General features: G+C 45.0%; 1 protein-coding gene across 7 annotated transcripts in view; it reads right to left on the reverse strand.

Annotated features, from left to right (window-relative positions):
• The window catches only part of SLC18B1 (solute carrier family 18 member B1), a 134,842-nt gene that overhangs the window by 21,514 nt on the left and 94,096 nt on the right, over window positions 1-19,232 (reverse strand). For all 7 annotated transcript variants that reach the window (XM_073575836.1, XM_073575835.1, XM_073575834.1 and 4 more), the window contains exons 8-11: window positions 18,454-18,555; window positions 18,272-18,363; window positions 16,549-16,644; window positions 14,127-14,201 (exon numbers count right to left, since the gene is read on the reverse strand). In XM_073575836.1, the coding sequence (XP_073431937.1) occupies window positions 14,127-14,201; window positions 16,549-16,644; window positions 18,272-18,363; window positions 18,454-18,555 (365 nt within the window). The remainder of the gene's footprint in view (window positions 1-14,126; window positions 14,202-16,548; window positions 16,645-18,271; window positions 18,364-18,453; window positions 18,556-19,232) is intronic.

The raw sequence follows: 19,232 nt of genomic DNA on the forward strand, positions 1-19,232 counted from the left end.
GCAGACTTTGATGGAATGGTCTGCTAGTGTCATGTTCTGTTCGCAGAGCCCCTGATGTGCCTAAACAATAGAAACCCCCCACAAGTGACCCCATTTTGGAAACTAGACCCCCTAAGGAACTTATCTAGGTATGTGGTGAGAACTTTGAACCCCCAAGTGTTTCACTAAAGACTATAACGCCCGGGCGTGAAAATATAAAATCCTGTTTTGTTCCCACAAAAATGATCTTTTAGTCCCCAATTTTTAAGAGCAACAGGAGAAATTGGACCCCAAAAGTCGTCCAATTTGTCCGGAATACACTGGTACCCCATATGTGGGAAAAAACTGTTTAGGCACACGTCGGGGCTCGAAAGGGAAGTAGTAACGTTTTGGAATGCAGACTTTGAAGGAATGGTCTGCAGGCGTCATGTTCCGTTTGCAGAGCCCCTGATGTGCCTAAACAGGAGAAAAACCCATATGTGACATCATTTTGGATACTAGACCCCCAAAGAACAAATCTAGATGTGCACCAACTAATCTAATGTTTCCGGTAAAGTAAATTAGTAGTGCATGGCGGTGTGGTACAATTTGAAGCAATCCTTCATACACAGGCCAGGTTTTTCGGGGCAGGTGGTGTCGCATTGATAAATGGTGTCCCTGGTATTCCCTTTTTGTAACACACTCGACACCTTTTTTGCAGCTTACCTTTTCTTTGGGTTGGTGGGACTACCCCCGGAAAATGCTGACCTGGTACAATACGAGCACCTTCAGTTCCAGAAGTACTGGGGCCCGCTCCTTCCTGAGTGCCAAACATCAGGGCCCTAACCACTACCTCCTGGAACTGAAGGTATGACGTATCAGTGTGGCGTGCACATCGCGACAGCAGGATTGCGTTGAGCATTGCCATTTGGACGATGTGCACGGCCAGGTTTTTATACCACACCTTGACCTTCCTCAAAGCATTGTACGGTTGAAGGAGTTGATCAGAGAGATCAACACCCCCCATGTTTTTATTGTACCCCAGCACACAGTCAGGTTTGCTGACCTGTGTAGAGGTACCCTGTACAGTGCAGAGGGCGCTGCCATCACCGTGTATGGTGGTCAAGAGAAGGACATCCCTCTTATCCTTGTACTTGACCACCAGTAGGTGGTCGCTACATTGGGCTCTGCTCTCACCTTTTCGGAGCATCTGCCCAAGTAGTGTCTTCAGGTAGCCTCTCTGATATTTGCGGACAGTACCGCAGGCTGCGGTACCTCGCTCAGAGAGGGATTTGTAGACTGGGACGCTGGTATAAAAGTTATCAGTGTGGAGGTGATAACCTTTATTCAGGAGTGGGTGCACCAAATCCCACACAATTTTCCCACTCACTCCCAGGAAAGGAGGACACTCAGGGTTCAATCCTGGTGTCCTTCTCTTCGTACACTCTAAACCTATGGGTGTACCCTGAAGTACTCTCACACAGTTTGTAGAGTTTGATTCCATACCTGGCGCTTTGTTGAAGTGTTCGATGACCGGCCGAACTTTGAATAGACAGTCAAAGTTGGGGTCATCTCGTGCGGGACACTGTGCATTCTCAGTATAATGCAGAAATTTGTGATTGGCCTCAAAACGTGTCCGGGCCATGACCATTTGGAACACACTGGAGTGTTACAGTACCTTGCGAAAGTATTCGGCCCCCTGGAAATTTTCAACCTTTTGCCACATATCATGCTTCAAACATAAAGATACCAAATGTAAATTTTTGGTGAAGAACCATCAACAAGTGGGAGACAATTATGAAGTTGAACAAAATTTATTGGTTGTTTTAAATTTTTGTGGAAATTCAGAAACTGAAAAGTGGGGCGTGCAATATTATTCGGCCCCTTTACTTTCAGTGCAGCAAACTCACTCCAGAAGTTCATTGTGGATCTCTGAATGATCCAATGTTGTCCTAAATGACTAATGATGATAAATATAATCCAACTGTGTGTAATCAAGTCTCCGTTTAAATGTACCTGCTCTGTGATAGTCTCAGAGTTCTGTTTGATGCACAAAGAGCATCATGAAGACCAAGGAACACAACAGGCAGGTCCGTGATACTGTTGTGGAGAAGTGTAAAGCTGGATTTGGATACAAAATGATTTCCAAAACGTTAAACATCCCAAGGAGTACTGTGCATGCGATCATATTGAAATGGAAGTAGTATCATACCACTGCAAATCTACCAAGACCCAGCCGTCCCGCTCAACTTTCATTTCAAACAAGGAAAAGACTGATCAGAGATGCAGCCAAGAAGCCCATGATCAGTCTGGATGAACTGCAGAGATCTGCAGTTGAGGTGGGACAGTCTGTCCATAGGACAACAATCAGTCGTACACTGCTCAAACCTGGCCTTTATGGAAGAGTGGCAAGAAGAAAGCAATTTCTCAAAGATATCCATAAAAAGTGTTGTTTAAAGTTTGCAACAAGCAAACTGGGAGACACACCAAACATGTGGAAGAAGGTGCTGTGGTCAGATGAAACCAAAATCGAACTTTTTGATAACATTGCCAAACGTTATGTTTGGCGTAAAGGCAACACAGCTCATCACCCTGAACACACCATCCCCACTGTCAAACATGGTGGTGGCAGCGTCATGGATTGGGCCTGCTTTTTCTTCAGCAGGGACAGGGAAGATGGTTAAAATTGATGGGAAGATGGATGGAGCTAAATACAGGAACATTCTTGAAGAAAACCTGTTGGAGTCTGCAAAAGACCTGACATGGGGACGGAGATTTGGGCTGTTCAGAATTGAACAGACAATCACAGTGCTCTGGAGGCCGGGGGGGCGGGAGGTCGACGCCATCTTCCTTAAGGTGAGATGGCGTCGGAATTTTAATGCGATCACCGCGACTTAAGTATTTAATTAAAGGGCTCGACGTACTATCCCATCCACGGTAATACGGGCCCGGGTACCATGGACGGGATGGTACGTCAGATGTCAGAAAGGGGTTAAGGATTTGTAGCAATAAGTAAAGAATTATAGTACGCATGATAGCATGGACCATAGTAAACTACAATATATCTAGAAGGTCAGAGATGCAGGGTGCTATGATATATCATTGCATCCTGCATCTCTGGCATCGCCATTATCCACCAGGCCTCCTGATGAACCGGGTGGATGGCGAAACGCGTTGAGGCGCTGTCTACTTCCATGATAAGTCCCTTACTCTATTTCATGAGACCTCCGCATGATGTATCTGTTTAAGACTATATTGTTCCCATGTTACCTATAATTCTGGGTTCATATTCCACCCTTGCCTACATCAACTACTTCATAACAAGGCTGGGGGGAAAAGACAAGTACAGTTTTTTCACAAATCGAAATTTTATACCATAGGGTATTTATCCTTTAGGATTTATCATGGGAGCGGATCATCCATTGGAATTTTATTGTTATCTAGTTGTTAATTATCTACAAAATGCCTACAGGAGATCCTTTCCTGAGAAGGAGGATGTTCCTTGATTCATTTTAGGTTAGGAATATCACAAATTGACCTATATCTTAATTTCTTATCTTAAATCTATAGGTTTTCCTGGCTGCCTAGTACAAGTGACATCAAGGGAAGACAGGATTAGTCTTTGTTGAGTGGGGGCGCTAAAAAAATCACTCATTCGGGTGCCAACCTCCACAGACAGGATTATTGTAGGGATCTTCTAGGTATCTTATAATTTACTTTAGTCTATGCTATCGTGCATGCTAGGATTCTTTGCTTATTGCTATAATTCTTGACTACAATTTAATGATTGTTTGTCACACTGGGTTGGTGTTATTTAATAGCAAAAAAAATGCTAATGTGAAACCAGCCTTAGTGCTATATAAAAGTAAAAAAAAAAAAAATTCCTGTTCTGTCCAGATGTCACCATATCCCAGAATTCCAAGCGGAGGAAGTTCACCGACTGCCATTTTGGGACATCCAAGTGATGGGTGTCTCAATATGGAAACTGCTGCTGGTACCAACCTATTGCGCGGTACCACCAGTGGAACACCGTCGCACCACACACACACACACACTATACACCATACGCACCTCACACTCACGCAGTTTCTTGCTCGGTACCACCAGCGGAACACCGTCGCACTGCGCCTGCGTGAATTCCGTGCAGGCGCAGTGAATCATTCAGCTGATCACAGCTGCAGATGCACGACGTGTCTACAGGCAGAGGAATCCGGTCACATTAAAGGGGTTTTCCCACTAACGAAAGTTCATTTTAAAAATTGTCTGTGTCTGACCGTGTACGGCGCATACCACATCTCCTGGGCAGGGGAGGAAGCAAAAGACAATACTGACATTACAGCAGGGGATCACACAGGATTCATTTTGTGAGGTAAAATATTTCACTGAATGTTTTTAAACAATATTTTACCTCACAAAATGTATCCTCTGTGATCCCCTGCCTTAATGTCAGTATTGTCTTTTGCTTCCTCCCCTGCCCAGGAGATGTGGTATGTTCCATACACGGTCAGACACAGGGGTGAGAGAGACAGAGCACAGGGGGGAGTCAGCTCAAATGGGACAGCACATGAGGGGAGAACACAGCACAGGAAGGAGAGAGACAGCAGACAAAGGGGAGAGCACATGGGGTAGACAGGTCAGAGAGCACAGACGGGAGAAGTCAGCACATGGCGAAAGAGAGAGTGGATAGTGGGTGACCACATCGGGGGGGAGAGATTCTCAACGCTGCAAAGCCTGCCCCCATCGTGACATTACTGCCCTCCCAATGCGATAGCATCGGGCTTCCATCTAGTTAGTTTTAGAAGTGTTATTCATAAAAGCAATAACAGGGTGTTCTCGTTGATATAGAGGTGTGTGTCTCTTAAACAATCCTTTGTCTCTGAAGGTATAGTAATCTCGGTAGACCTGGTTTGAATTTTGTTTTTTTCCCAACTAAAATATCTTTTCTCTTAGGTAATGTAAGAAGCCATTCCCACTTTCTTATTCCTGTAGTTGTAATAAAGACTTGTGACTGGGCATCTGAGAGCCAGACAAGAATTGTACACGGACAGACACTGGCTGCGGTGTATATTTTCTTGCCTCTGATGCATCGCATTTATTTTTTTTCATTTTAATTTGAACAGACAATGGCAGATTGGAGTTAATTTCGACTGAGATATAAACTCTTTAGAAGGAGCTGCCACAACATGGTCAATGAAAATCTCAGGGGTGACTGCAGCTGCTGCGTCCATGTCCCCATGACTGAAAGCCCAGGAGGCATTAAACAATTTATCTGCAGATTAACCCCATGTCTGCTGGTACATTTTCCAAGGTGACAAATTCACTTTAAACGGAGAAAAGTTACATTCATTACAAAGGTTTTTACAATCCCTTGAAATTTTGATTTATACAAATTTTGTTGAAACGACAGTCACTGTTTAAAGGAGATTTAATTCACTGCAGATTTCCAAATTAACACTGGAAATGTATTGTCAGCAGTATCAATTCATTTGGCTAATGATGACAGTTAGCACTGTACATTTCAAGGTGAGGAGAGACCAGCACCTTTCAAAATCCAAGCTTAGACTGGTTTCAGACTTGCGTTGATGAGGAGGGCTGCGGATGGCAGCCTACATCCTCCTTTCTTCCTCCGTGAAGCTCCGCCTACTGCCGCATGCATCCAGAGTTTCCCTGTGCACTTATCTTTAACATTGGGTACGCAGGGACATGAGTTGTATGCGGATGCGTCCACGTGTGGCGATTTGACCTGTGCGGTGACCGCACGGAAACGCAAAATTAAGTGGTCATAAACTTATAAATAACTCATGAAAGAATAAAGTTACGTTAACAACAAGCATCCCATTGTTTCTCTTGTGAAATTCTCAATAAGTTTGATGTGTCACATGACCCTCTTCCCATTGAAAAAAATAAAGTTGGATCCAAAATGGCTGACTTCAAAATAGACGCCATGGTCACCACCCATCTTGAAAAGTTTTCCCCTTCCCATATACTAATGTGCCACAAACAGGAAGTTGATATCATTAACCATTCCCATTATATTTTGGTGTATCCATATAAATGGCCTACCCTGTATATCCAGCAATCATGTGATCAATGGGTGTCATTCGGCATACAAGACTGCTGCGATCTGGCAGATCACATCAGGTCTGCCAGCGACTTACTAATTTTGTGGGCAGTTTTTCCTGTAATCCACGTTTAGTATTTTACACCAGTGTTTGTAAGCCAAAACCAGGAGTGGAACAATCAGAGGAAAAGTATAATAGAAACACGTCACCACTTCTGGATTTATCACCCACTCCTGGTTTTGGCTTACAAATACTGAGAAAAAATACTGACCAAATACTGAATGTGTGAACTTGACCTAGTAGGAGCATCTATTGATATCCCAAATAGAATGGAAAAATGTTTTCTTTAACCCCTTACCGACATCCGCCATACATGTACAGCTTAAGTCGGTACCAGGAGTATGGAGAAGTCTTATGAGGTGAGCTCACCCCAGATCTGGCAGGCAGTGGCTGTGTGTTACAGTCACAACCTAACACCCATGAGTGCAGCAGAGTTTCACCCACATCTGTTAAACTGCTGGCTTGGGGGCACATCATTCTATGTGCCTATCGGCACACCCGTGACGCAAACGAGGAGCACAAATAAGTTGGTATGACAGTCAGGGGTCTGTTGAAGTCCTCTGTGTCTGTCATTACGGAGATCCCTTGAAACTTAGGCCTGTGGCTGGGACTTCAAAGGAGACGGTGATTTTTACTATTTGCAGCATTAATGTACAGTGCCTTGCAAAAGTATTCGGCCCCTGGAACTTTTCAACCTTTTCCCACATATCATGCTTCAAACATAAAGATACCAAAAGTAAATTTTTGGTGAAGAATCAACAAATGGAACACAATTGTGAAGTTGAACGAAATTTATTGGTTATTTTACATTTTTGTGGAAATGCAAAAACTGAAAAGTGGGGCGTGCAATATTATTGGGCCCTGTTAACTTAATACTTTGTTGCGCCACCTTCTGCTGCGATTACAGCTGCAAGTTGCTTGGGGTATGTCTATCAGTTGTGAACATTGAGAGACTGAAGTTCTTGCCCATTCTTCCTTGGCAAACAGCTTGAGCCCCAAAAAACATGGATTTTTGTGATACTCACCGTAAAATCCTTTTCTCCAAGATGCTCATTGGGGGACACAGGACTGTGGGTGTATGCTACTGCTGCCAGGAGACTGACACTAAGTGAATGAAAAAAAAAGGTTAGCTCCTCCTCTGCAGTATACACCCTCGCCGCGGTTGCAGGCGAAACCAGTTTGGTGCCAAACCAGTAGATAACAAAAAGACAAAATCAACCTCAATGCAGGTAACAACATGTCTAGAAAACCCACCTAGTATCATATATACATATTAATAAACAAATCAAAAAGCCAATTAATTGGCTAACAGGGTGGGTGCTGTGTCCCCCAATGAGCGTCTTGGAGAAAAGGATTTTACTGAGTATCACAAAAATCCATGTTTCTCCTTCGCCTCCTTGGGGGACACAGGACTGTGGGACGTCCTAAAGCAGTCTCTGGGTGGGAAGTCAACTCACCGGTCCAAGCTACATGCACCTCCTGTCTAAAGGTACGCCACCGCTGCTTGGAGAATCATTCTACCCAAGCTTGCATCTGCCAAAGCCTGAGTATGGACATTGTAATGTTTGGAGAATGTGTGCAGGCTGGACCAGGTTGCCGCCTTGCATACCGGCTCCGCCGATGCCTGGTGCCGAAGAACCCAAGAGGCACCCAGTGCTCGAGTTGAGTGCGCTCTGATCCCTGCTGGAACAGCTGCGCCTGTGATGCGGTAGGATTCCTGAATAGTCAGCCAAATCCACCTGGCTGTGGTCGATCTTGAGGCAGCAAGACCCTTCCTGCGACCCTCGGGGAGCACGAACAGCGTGTCTGTCTGACGAAAGGATGCCGTCCACGGACTTTATTTGCATATTCGTATTTCCCAGGGAGCAATGCACCTAGGATTTCACTAATTGAGCTCCTTTGCTGGCTGCCGCAGTGTTTTCTTTGACTGGTCTCCCTTAGGTCAGTGATTGTTTCGTGAAAGGATGCCGTCCGTGACACGTACCTCCTGAGAGCTCTCACCAGATTCAACGTATAAAGAGCCTTTTCCACACAGTGTACCCGTGCAAAAAGAGGACAAGACAACGTCCTCATTAATGTGAAATGAGGAAACCACCTTTGGCAGAAAAGGGGGAGCTGGCCTGAGGACCAGCTTATCCTTGTGAAATATCAGGAACGGAGCTCGACAAGATAGAGCTGCCAGCTCTGAGACCCGCCTGATTGATGTTATCGCCACAAGGAACACCACCTTCCAGGAAAGGTATGTCAAAGAGACATATTGGAGTGGTTCTAAAGGAGCTTCCTGGAGAACACCTATGACCAGGTTAATGTCCCAGGCATCCAGAGGGGTCCTATAGGGGGGTACCAAGTGCAAGACCCCTGGATAAAGGTCTTTACCTGCAGACTGGTAACAATAGGACGGATAAGGCCGATATCTGACTCCTGAGGGAACTTGGAGCTAAACCTGAGTCCAAGCCAGACTGGAGAAAGGCCAAGATGTTGGGAATAGAGAATCTCAGTGGAGAACAACCGTGGTCCCTACACCATGTGAAGAAAACCTTCCAGGTGTGGTGGTAAATACGTACTGAGGCGGGCTTCCGGGCCCTATCCATTGTAGCAACCACCTTGCATCCAAACCCAGCCTGGGTCAGAATCCAAGATTCAACGGCCAAGCCGTCAAACACAGGGCCCCTGATTACGGGCGAAAGATCGGGCCCTGGGTGCTCTGGCAGCTGCCAGGGAACGTCGGAGAGTAGCTGCACCAGGTCTGCGTACCACGCCCGATGAGGCCAGTCTGGGGCCAGCAGAATCACTGAAACCCCTTCTGCCTTGATCTTCTTGATGACCCCCGGAAGTAGTGGCAGCGGGGGAAATAGGTATGGGAGGCGAAACTGGTTCCATGGCAGAACTAACACATCCACGGCGATTGCCTGCGGGTCCCGGGACTGAGCAACAAATGCGGGCACCTTGGTGTTCACCCTGGAGGCCATCAGGTCTACATCCGGCGTTCCCCAACGTTGGCAAATGTGCCAAAACACCTCAGGGTGTAGTGACCATTCCCTGGACGCAAGACCCTGCCGGCTGAGGAAGTCTGCAGCCCAGTTCTCTATGCCCGGGATGTGGACTGCCGATATCACCGAGTGGTTTCTCTCGGTCCAGTGAAGGACGTGCCCCACCTCGGGCATGGCTGCCCTGCTGCGGGTTCCCCCTAATGATTTATGTAAGCCACGGCCGTGGCGTTGTCTGATTGAATTCGGACGGGGTGGCCTGCTAGAAGATGATGAAAATGTTGCAGAGCCATCCGGATCGCTCGTATGTCTAACAAGTTGATCGGGAGGCATGCCTCCTGCGGCGACCACCATCCTTGGGAGACTGGCGTCGGTTGTGACCACCAACCAATGGTAAGGGGGAACTGATTGTCCACCACCCGAGTGCCTGTCTGACCTGCGCAGACAATCGGCACCGGTGGTCGAGTGTAAATGGGTTCTAGTCCCATGATGCCAAGAGGGCAAGCTGCAGGATGCGAAGATGGAGTTGGGCAAACGGAATTGCTTCAATTGCTGCCACCATTTTCCCTAAGACCCTCATGCAAAAACGAATGGTATGAGGGACCGGTTGACGAAGTACCTGGACTCCCTGCCAGAGAGCTAGGGCCTTATCCCGAGGGAGAATTACCAACCATCGGGACGTGTCGAAGATCATCCCTAAAAAGGAAATCCTCTGAGCTGGAACGGGGATGATTTCTTCAGGTTGATCAACCACCCTAAGCGGGAAAGAGTATCTAGCGTGATGCTAACGCTCTCCTCGCATGCTCGATATGAAGGGCCCTTGACCAAGAGGTTGTCTAAGTAAGGCAAGACAACTATGCACCGGGAGTGCAGGATGGCCATGACGACCGCCATGACCTTTGGGAACACTCTGGGGGCGGTAGCTAGCCTGAAAGGGAGGGCTGCAAACTGAAAGTGTAGACCGTTGATAGCGAAGCGTAGGAACTTCTGATACGGATGGAAAATGGGGATGTATAGATACGTGTCTTGGATATCGATAAAGGCCAAATATTCTCCCCATCCTATGGCCGATATGACCGAGCGGAGAGACTCCATCCGGAAATGTCTGACCCTGACAAATCTGTTCAGAAGCTTTAGGTCCAGAATGGGCCTGACAGTCCCGTCCTTTTTGGGGACCATGAATAGGTTGGAATAGAAACCCTGAAATCTTTCGTTTTCCTGTATGGGAATAACAACACCGTTTTGCTGAAGCAATTCGATGGCCTTGAACAAGGCCCATGCTCGGGTTTCTTGGGGGGTGCTTGACAAAGTCTAACTTGTACCCAGAGGATACCAGCTCTCTTACCCATGTGTCATGTACGACGGAGAGCCAGACATGGCGAAACCAGAGTAGGCGACCGCCTACTATGCTGGTGTCGCCCGGAACTTGCCTCGAGTCATTTGGCTGAAGATCTTTAGGACCTAGGTCACCTAGATCAGGGCTGTTGGGATCGCATTCTCCCCAACAGGTTGGCTCTATATGAGACTTGACGATCTGTCCTGGTTGGGGCGACCTGAAATGGCAGGGTTGGTTGCCGCAGCCCACCCGGGGTTGCGAAAGGACCGAAACCGTGTCTGAAGCTGGTGACGAAAAGGCTGTTTAACCCTCTGCTGAGGGAGAAAACCGCTCTTGCCCTCTGTGAAGTCAGAGATAAGCTGGTATAACTTCTCACCGAATAGGCAGCTGCTCTGATAAGGTAAAGAAGTTAAGGACTTCTTGGAGGTTGAATCTGCATGCCAAGTTCTCAACCACAGAGCCCTTCTAATAGAAATTGCATTTGCGGCAGCGAGTACTGCGCAGCTAGCCGCATCCAAAGATGCATTAATCAAATAGTCTGCGGCCAACGCAATCTGATTAGCCATCTCCCCTACCTCAGCAGGCAGGTCCATACCCTGCAAGGTTCTGTTTAATGATTCTGACCAAGAAACCATGGCCTTGGCTACCCAAGTTGCTGTGAACGAGGGTAAGAGTGCTGAACCTGTCGCCTCAAATACTGAGTGAGCCAGGCTCTCTATGAGACGGTCAGTGGGATCCTTGATAGAGGAACCATTAGGTATGGACAATAGGGTCTTCGAGTCCAAGCGCGACAAGGGTGGATCTACCGTCGGGGATTCTGCCCACTGTTTACGGATATCGAGGGCAAACGGGTATCTTGCCTCGAGCGCTTTCTGGCCTGAGAAACGCTTGTCTGGCCGTTCTCTGTGTCGTTGTACTATATTGTCAAACTCTGGGTGAGTAGCAAATACTCTATGCAGTCGCTTGACATGCTTAAATGACATCTTGTGCCCTGAGGCCAGGGTGGATTCATTGTCAATCCCCAGGGTCTGGTTGACAGCCTTGATAAGGCTATCCACTGTTTCCTAGTAACCAAGAGGAACTAAGTCAAGGGGCTCATCCGAGTCGTAGTCTGAGCTTTGCTCGTTATCGACTACTGGCGAGGGCGAATTTGAGGCAGAGCTCATGGATGCCGAGGCACCGGACGGACCGGGAGACGCCATGTGGGTTCGTTTCCCCTGCATCTGCCTAGTGTGAGAGCGGCCCCTGCATGCCGGAGGCTCCTGTGAGGTGGAGGACCCCTCTAAGACAGGCAAGCCGCTATCTCTGCCCCTATCTGGGGTTCGAAGGAACTCGATTGCTCTCGTAAGCGATGCCATGGACTGCGACAGAGACAGGGCCCATTCCGGGGGGCTAGATACACTGGGCTTGGTCGCAAGGGAGGGCTCCTGGGCACGTTCGGAATCGCAAGCTTCACAAATTTGCAGAAGCCGGGGACTAAATTTTCGGCGCCCGCCCGGACCCGGGGGCAGGACCGCCAGAAGCAGGGGCCTGGGCAGAAATTGCGCTGCCGACTGCCACAGCTGTGGGGGTACACGCTGGCGCCTGTACCCCGCGAAGCCCGGGGATGTGGCCAGAAAAAAATGAGGCCACCAGCTATGCCGACCCCGGGGGTCTACAGGAGCCCTCCCAACCCACCTCCTTCCATGCCTCACCCCTGGAAGCTCCAGTTGATCCTCAGATTGGGGGGGGGAGGGGGGGGATACAAAAAAATCAAGGACGGTGCAGGCACCCTAACTCCATCTTCCCTCCAAGGAACGAGGAGAGGGACCGTCCGCCTCCTTCCACCACCGCAGTCTTTGCATTGGTGGTGCAGTGGGGTCCGCACGGCCTGTACCTGTGCCACTGTACAGCCTAGGGTTTCAATACCTTAGGGCGGTCAGGGCTGAGTCCGGCATCATGTCCCGCGTTGCGGGAGAGCATACGTCGAGGCGACACTCCACATGCTCGCGCGTTGTTGGTTTACACATTACACAGCTCACATCAACCACAAAATATTACTCTGCTTGTCAATGCACCAGGGCAAGCAGGAAGAGCCAGGCAAAAATTCAGAATTGAATGGATGCGCCTTTTCTGGGGCGGCTGAGGACTGCCATTTTTAGGCTGAGGAGGGAAAATATCCATGGACCTTCCCCAGCCTGAGAATACCATCCCCTAGATGTCTGCTTTTTCTTGGCTGGTTATCAAAAATAGGGGGGACCCCAACGCCATTTTTTAAAATTATTTAAATAATAATAAAAAAAAAAAAAAAAAAAAAAAAAACACAGAGCGAGTCCCTCTAATTTTGATAACCAGCCAACATAAACCACACAGCTATGGGAAGCCTGTGCTTGTTATCAAAAAGAGAGGAACCCCATGCCTTTTTTTTTCTTCTTTTTTTTTTTTTTTTTTTTTTACATATTGTGCCAGTCAATCACAGAGATGGAGCCGGAAGTGCCCACACGAGAAAAGCTTATCAATTCGCAATCAACACGCTTTATTCTGGCTGCTGAACGCCAACAGTAACATACCGCTCGGGTTCGCCATCACTAATCACGGTTACTTTCCATCAAAATTGGAAAATGTCCAGCAGAGCCTTCAGTTCAGAAGGAGCAACTAGTGGGACTGAGCAATACCTCTGCCATGCGCAATAAACGCCTGGAGGCTGGAGATATTCTGACTGTGTTCAGCAACAGAACATGAGCAGGATTTCAGAGACCTGACCTCTTATGTCACCAGCCTATGGAGCAATAAATAGCAAATACATTGGCAGGTTAAATGGTATGACTCTAGGACTTACAAGGGATGAAGGCCCCGCTGACTAGAGACCATGTATTTTTATACAAGTAAGCGCAATTTATATAAAAACTTATAATACAACATCTGAACACACTATAGGCATTACATTGACAACAGGACCCTGGGGTCAGCTTAATATGCAAAATTATATCAGGTTCCCTTTATTGACTACATTAATAGAAGGCAAGAGTCACATTCGAGTCAGCATGCAATTTTGTGTGCCCCAACAGTCAGGCTGGCACTACTGTTCTGGGTACTATGTGGTTGTCACTCTTGGAAGTTATCTTGCCACACAGTTTTCCTTATATTTTAAATTAACATTTAGGGACGATCTAGACGAACGAGTAAGTCTCCTGAAGCGACATATCTTAATTCCAGTGTTTTGTCTGTTAGCTGTTTGGGTACTATAGTTTTGGAAAAACTCTCCCACTCCTAATTGATAGCCTTGTCCCTATATGCACATGACGTACTCCAGAGAAGAGACTACTAGATGGCTGTTCAAGTATACCGTTCACTGTAATATAGTCATTGGAGTTGTGAAACACACAGCCGTTTCCCTAATCCCACTAAAATAAGCTGGAAATGACCATGTATGATCATCTTGTCTCTTATTCTGCTTACCAAGGGTCCCCTGTAGTCACTATAGATAGGGTTTAAATTCCTGTGACTCCCAATTATAAGTAATATATAGCTTTCATTGTTAAGTATATTAAAAGGGTCTCAGACTCAAAACCTCTAAACTTTTTAAGCTTTATTGTGGCTTTTAGGAGTGGTAGAATCTGACGATGTGGCTGTTGGATCACTAAATGTTGTACAGCTTTTCTTTTGACTGAAACAGAATCATATAAATCACATTAATGAAAAGTGGCGGTACCAATACAACTACTGATGATGAGAAGCACATACCCTGTAGACCACATTGCGTTAAATAGTCCAGATATCAAGCCCAAAGTGCTGAGGCCTTCTTCAAAGCCATTCTCACTGGAAGCAAATAAGATGTGAATGGTTCAAAACCGTTATATCGCAAAATCGCATAATGGTCCATTTATAGCAAAATAGCCAAAACCAGAAATGTAAGAGACATAAAGGAGTAAGCAAAGGCTTCAACATTCATATCTTACACATCTAATGTATTATGTGCACCTTTGTGCTGGGGCTATGTGCCGACTTTGAGAGACACACAACTACAGTCATATGTAAAAGTTTGGGCACCCCTATTAATGTTAACCTTTTTTCTTTATAACAATTTTGTTTTTTGCAACAGCTATTTCAGTTTCATATATCTAATAACTGATGGACTTAGTTATATTTCTGGATTCAAATGAGGTTTATTGTACTAACAGAAAATGTGCAATCTGCATTTAAACAAGATTTGACCGGTGCAAAAGTATGGGCACCTCAACATAAAAGTGACATTAATATTTCGTAGATCCTCCTTTTGCAAAAATAAAAGCCTCTGGTCGCTTCCTGTAGCTATTAATGAGTTCCTGGATGAAGGTATTTGTGACCATTCCTGTTTACAAAACAATTCCAGTTCAGTTAAGTTTGATGGTCGCTGAGCATGGACAGCCCGCTTCAAATCATCCCACAGATGTTCAATAATATTCAGGTCTGGGGACTGGGATGGCCATTCCAGAACATTGTAATTATTCCTCTGCATGAATGCCTGAGTAGATTTGGAGCTGTGTTTTGGATCATTGTCTTGCTGAAATATCCATCCCCTGCGTAACTTCAACTTCGTCACTGATTCTTGCACGTTATTGTCAAGAATCTGCTGATACTGAGTTGAATCCATGCGACCCTAAACTTTAACAAGATTCCTGGTGCCGGCACTGGCCACACAGCTCCAAAGCATGATGGAACCTGCACCAAATTTTACTGTGGGTAGCAAGTGTTTTTCTTGGAATGCTGTGTTTTTTAGCCTCCATGCATAATGCCTTTTTGTATGACCAAACAACTCAAACTTTGTTTCATCAGTCCACAGGACCTTCTTCCAAAATGTAACTGGCTTGTCCAAATGTGCTTTTGCATACCTCAGGCGACTCTGTTTGTGGCGTGCTTGCAGAAACGGCTTCTTTCGCATCACTCTCCCATACAGCTTCTCCTTGTGCAAAGTGCGCTGTATTGTTGACCGATGCACAGTGACACCATCTGCAGCAAGATGATGCTGCAGGTCTTTGGAGGTGGTCTGTGGATTGTCCTTGACTGTTCTCACCATTCTTCTTCTCTGCCTTTCTGATATTTTTCTTGGCCTGCCACTTCTGGGCTTAACAAGAACTGTACCTGTGTTCTTCCATTTCCTTACTATGTTCCTCACAGTGGAAACTGACAGGTTAAATCTCTGAGACAACTTTTTGTATCCTTCCCCTGAAAATCTATGTTGAATAATCTTTGTTTTCAGATGATTTGAGAGTTGTTTTGAGGAGCCCATGATGCCACTCTTCATAGGAGAATCAAATAGGAGAACTACTTGCACGTGGCCACCTTAAATACCTTTTCTCATGATTTGATACACCTGGCTATGAAGTTCAAAGGTCAATGAGGTTACAAAACCAATTTAGTGCTTCAGAAAGTCAGTAAAAAGTAGTTAGGAGTGTTCAAATCAAGAAAATGATAAGGGTGCCCATACTTTTGCACCGGTCAAATTTTGTTTAAATGCAGATTGCACATTTTCTGTTAGTACAATAAACCTCATTTGAATCCAGAAATATAACTGAGTCCATCAGTTATTAGATATATGAAACTGAAATAGCTATTGCAAAAACCAAAATTGTTATAAAGAAGAAAGGTTAACATTAATAGGGGTGCCCAAACTTTAACATATGACTGTATGTGTCGCTGCTACATCGCAATGCGCTATAAGTGAATGGGGTCACATTGTGCCCCCCAAGCGTATTGTGGCAAGCAAGTCACAAAAAGACAACAGAGTTGGACTTTTTGTACAATTGCTTGTTTCTGTAGCAGTACCCTTGGGGTCAGAATACAAACCCACAAATGTGTATCACAGCCAAAGTCAGCACATAAAGCAGATAACTTGGATATACTTAGATACTGATGGCCAATTCTTCAGATAGGTCAATATCGGATCATTGGAGGCTTGGCAGCCAGAGAGCCAATCAAATAGCCATTATATCAGGACCTGAAGTCATTGGCAGGACAGTGTACAGGTTATACACTACATGGTATGCTAAGCTCCGCACTCCGTCCTGGACAACACCTTTAACTTTTTTTTTTGATTAAAAAATAATAATGAAACTTTCCAATATTCTTCAATTTCAAACTGCACCAATGATTCAAATTGATTAGTATAGCAAAATGTTCTACTTACTATGCTGCACTGAGCATTTCTGGATAAACTGGTATGCCAGAAAGACCTATAAAAAATCCATCCAAAACCAGTATAAAAATAAACAGCCAAAGTTTACTGAAAAAGAAAGGAAAAAAACTCCATAGTATTTATATCATTACACCACCAAAATATTACATCTTGAAAACAAGTTCATAGAACAACTTGTTAGGCTATTCCATCCTTAGTAACAAATGATACAGCACCACCTAGTGCCAGCAGTGCAGAAATGCAGATAATTCACAAAGAAATGTAACTATTACCAGGGTACAATTATCACTTAAAGGGGTTGCCCTTTTCAGAAAAATTTGTGTCCCTGGCGGAGTTTGTAATTTACAAAAATAAAAAAACCATCATTTATGAAGGTCATGAACAGTCTTAACCCCGTTCCAACATCAGGTGTAGTAGTACGCCGATGCTGAACTTCCTCCCTTTGATGTGGGCTCCAGCATTGAGCCCACATCTTTCCTGGCACATGTCAGCTGTTTTGAACAGCTGACATGTGTCACGAACTGCCGCAGGTGGAATCGCGATCCACCCGCGGCTATTAACCCGTTAAATGCCGCTGTCAAACTGACAGCGGCATTTAGCAAGCGCTTCTGGCAAACACGCCGGAAATTCCCCCCCCCATCGGTGACCCCGTCACATGATCGAAGGTCAACAATGGGTTGGCATGACAACCAGAGGTCTTCTGCTACATACAGGCGATCTGATCATTGCCTGTATGTAGCAGAGCCGATCAGATTATTGCAGCTTCTAGTCTTCCATTGACTATTGAAGCATGTCAAAATAAAATAAAAAAAAAAATCAAAACATACACAAATTTGGTATTGCCGCGTTCAGAACCGCCCAATCAATATAAAAAAAAGAATTAACCCGATCGCTAAACGGTGTAATGAGAAAAAAAATGAAAAAGTCAGAATTACTTTTTTTTGGTTGCCGCAACATTGCATTAAAATGCAATAATGGTCGATCAAAAGATCGTATCCACACCAAAATGGTATCAATAAAAACGTCGGCTCGGCATGCAAAAAATAAGCCCTCACCCAACCCGAGATCACGAAACAAATGGAGACGCTACAGGTATCGGAAAATGGAGCAATTTATTTATTTGTTTGTTTTTTAAACAAACTTTGGATTTTTTTCTCACCACTTACATAAAAAAAGAACCTAGATGTGTTTGGTGTTTATGAATTCGTAATGACCTGGAGAATCATAATGGCAGGTCAGTTTTAGCATTTAGTGAACATGGTATATAAAAAAAAAAAAAAAACACAACTGCGGGATTGCACTTTTTTTTGCAATTTCACCGCACTTGGAAAACTAAAAAGTCAAGGCTTTGGGAAGAAGGGGAGCAAAAAATGAAAATGCAAAACCAAAAGTACCTCTGGTCGTTAAGGGGTTAAAGTGCAGATAAGGCTTTATATTTGAATCTTTAGAGCATGTTCACACTGAGTATTTTGAGGAGGTTTTGGACCAGACTCACTGTTTCTGCTGCAAGACTTGGCAAAAAGACTCAGTGTGCACATATCCTTACAGTAAATAAACCCCATCTGAAGACCTTTGGCTTGTGGGCCCCTAATGTGTGGCTCACAACTGTCAGCTGGGTACATTAGCATTAGATCTAGCAAACAGCTATGAAAAGCAGGTTTTCAGCCTAGTGACATCCAGGACATTATACATATTTTTCAAGATGTTAACATACCTGTCAATATGGAATATAGGTGCAGGTCCCAACATAAAGAAACACAGAGCGGTACCAAGATTGCCAACAATAAGAAGCCACTTTCTCAATTTCTGCATTTATAAAAAAAAGTTATATTACTAATCATATTACTTAACTTATATTGCATAAAGGTTTTCCAGTATAATTATGGTATAACTTACCGGTAACCTGTCACTTAGCACTCCAAGAAGTGGTGAACTTATTGCATAAAATACAGCAAGGCCAAGAAATACTAATCCAACATAACCGACTTTCAAATCAAACTAGAAGCAGAAATAGAACGATAGTCACTATTTAGAAGGTTAAGAGATTTCATTGAAAAGGCATACATAAATAAAGGATATACTACACTGAAGAATATTGTTTGTGTTCAATTTTCAGCAATTTTTTAGTAGCATTGAAGTCTTCTGTTTCATGGAAAATAGATTAACATTACATTGTGATTTCACAGAAAACGATTATATAGTTACATAGGTTGAAAAAAGACCTAGGTCCATCAAGCGCAACCTTTCTCCACCAATTGTTCATTTTGGTCACTAAATTAAATATAACCCGCAATATTGTTTGCACTGAGGAATTTGTCCAGCTCTTTTTAAAAGCTGTTATAGTGTCTTCCATTACTACCTCTTGTGGTCGGGCATTCCATATTCTCATTGCTCAAACTGTAAAGAACCCTTTCCTATTTAGTTGCCAGAATCCCCTTTCTTCCACCCGTAATGAGTGCCCCTTGGCCCTTAGTAAGAATAAGTCATGTGCGAGTCCTCTGTACTCATGTCAGCCATCTTTTTTCCAAGCTAAACAAGCCCAACTTTTCCAACCTCTCTTCACATGAGAGGCAGAGTCGCAGCCAGGCACCATATCCACCTGTTTGCAGCCGATAAACACGCTAGTCCTCCTTCAGGCACAAGACATCCACTTCTGGTTCACCTCCAGGCACAGG

This window comes from Dendrobates tinctorius, unplaced genomic scaffold (genome assembly GCF_039654945.1).
Source record: "Dendrobates tinctorius isolate UK_male_01 unplaced genomic scaffold, ASM3965494v1 ptg000046l, whole genome shotgun sequence".
NCBI classification, from domain to species: domain Eukaryota; kingdom Metazoa; phylum Chordata; class Amphibia; order Anura; family Dendrobatidae; genus Dendrobates; species Dendrobates tinctorius.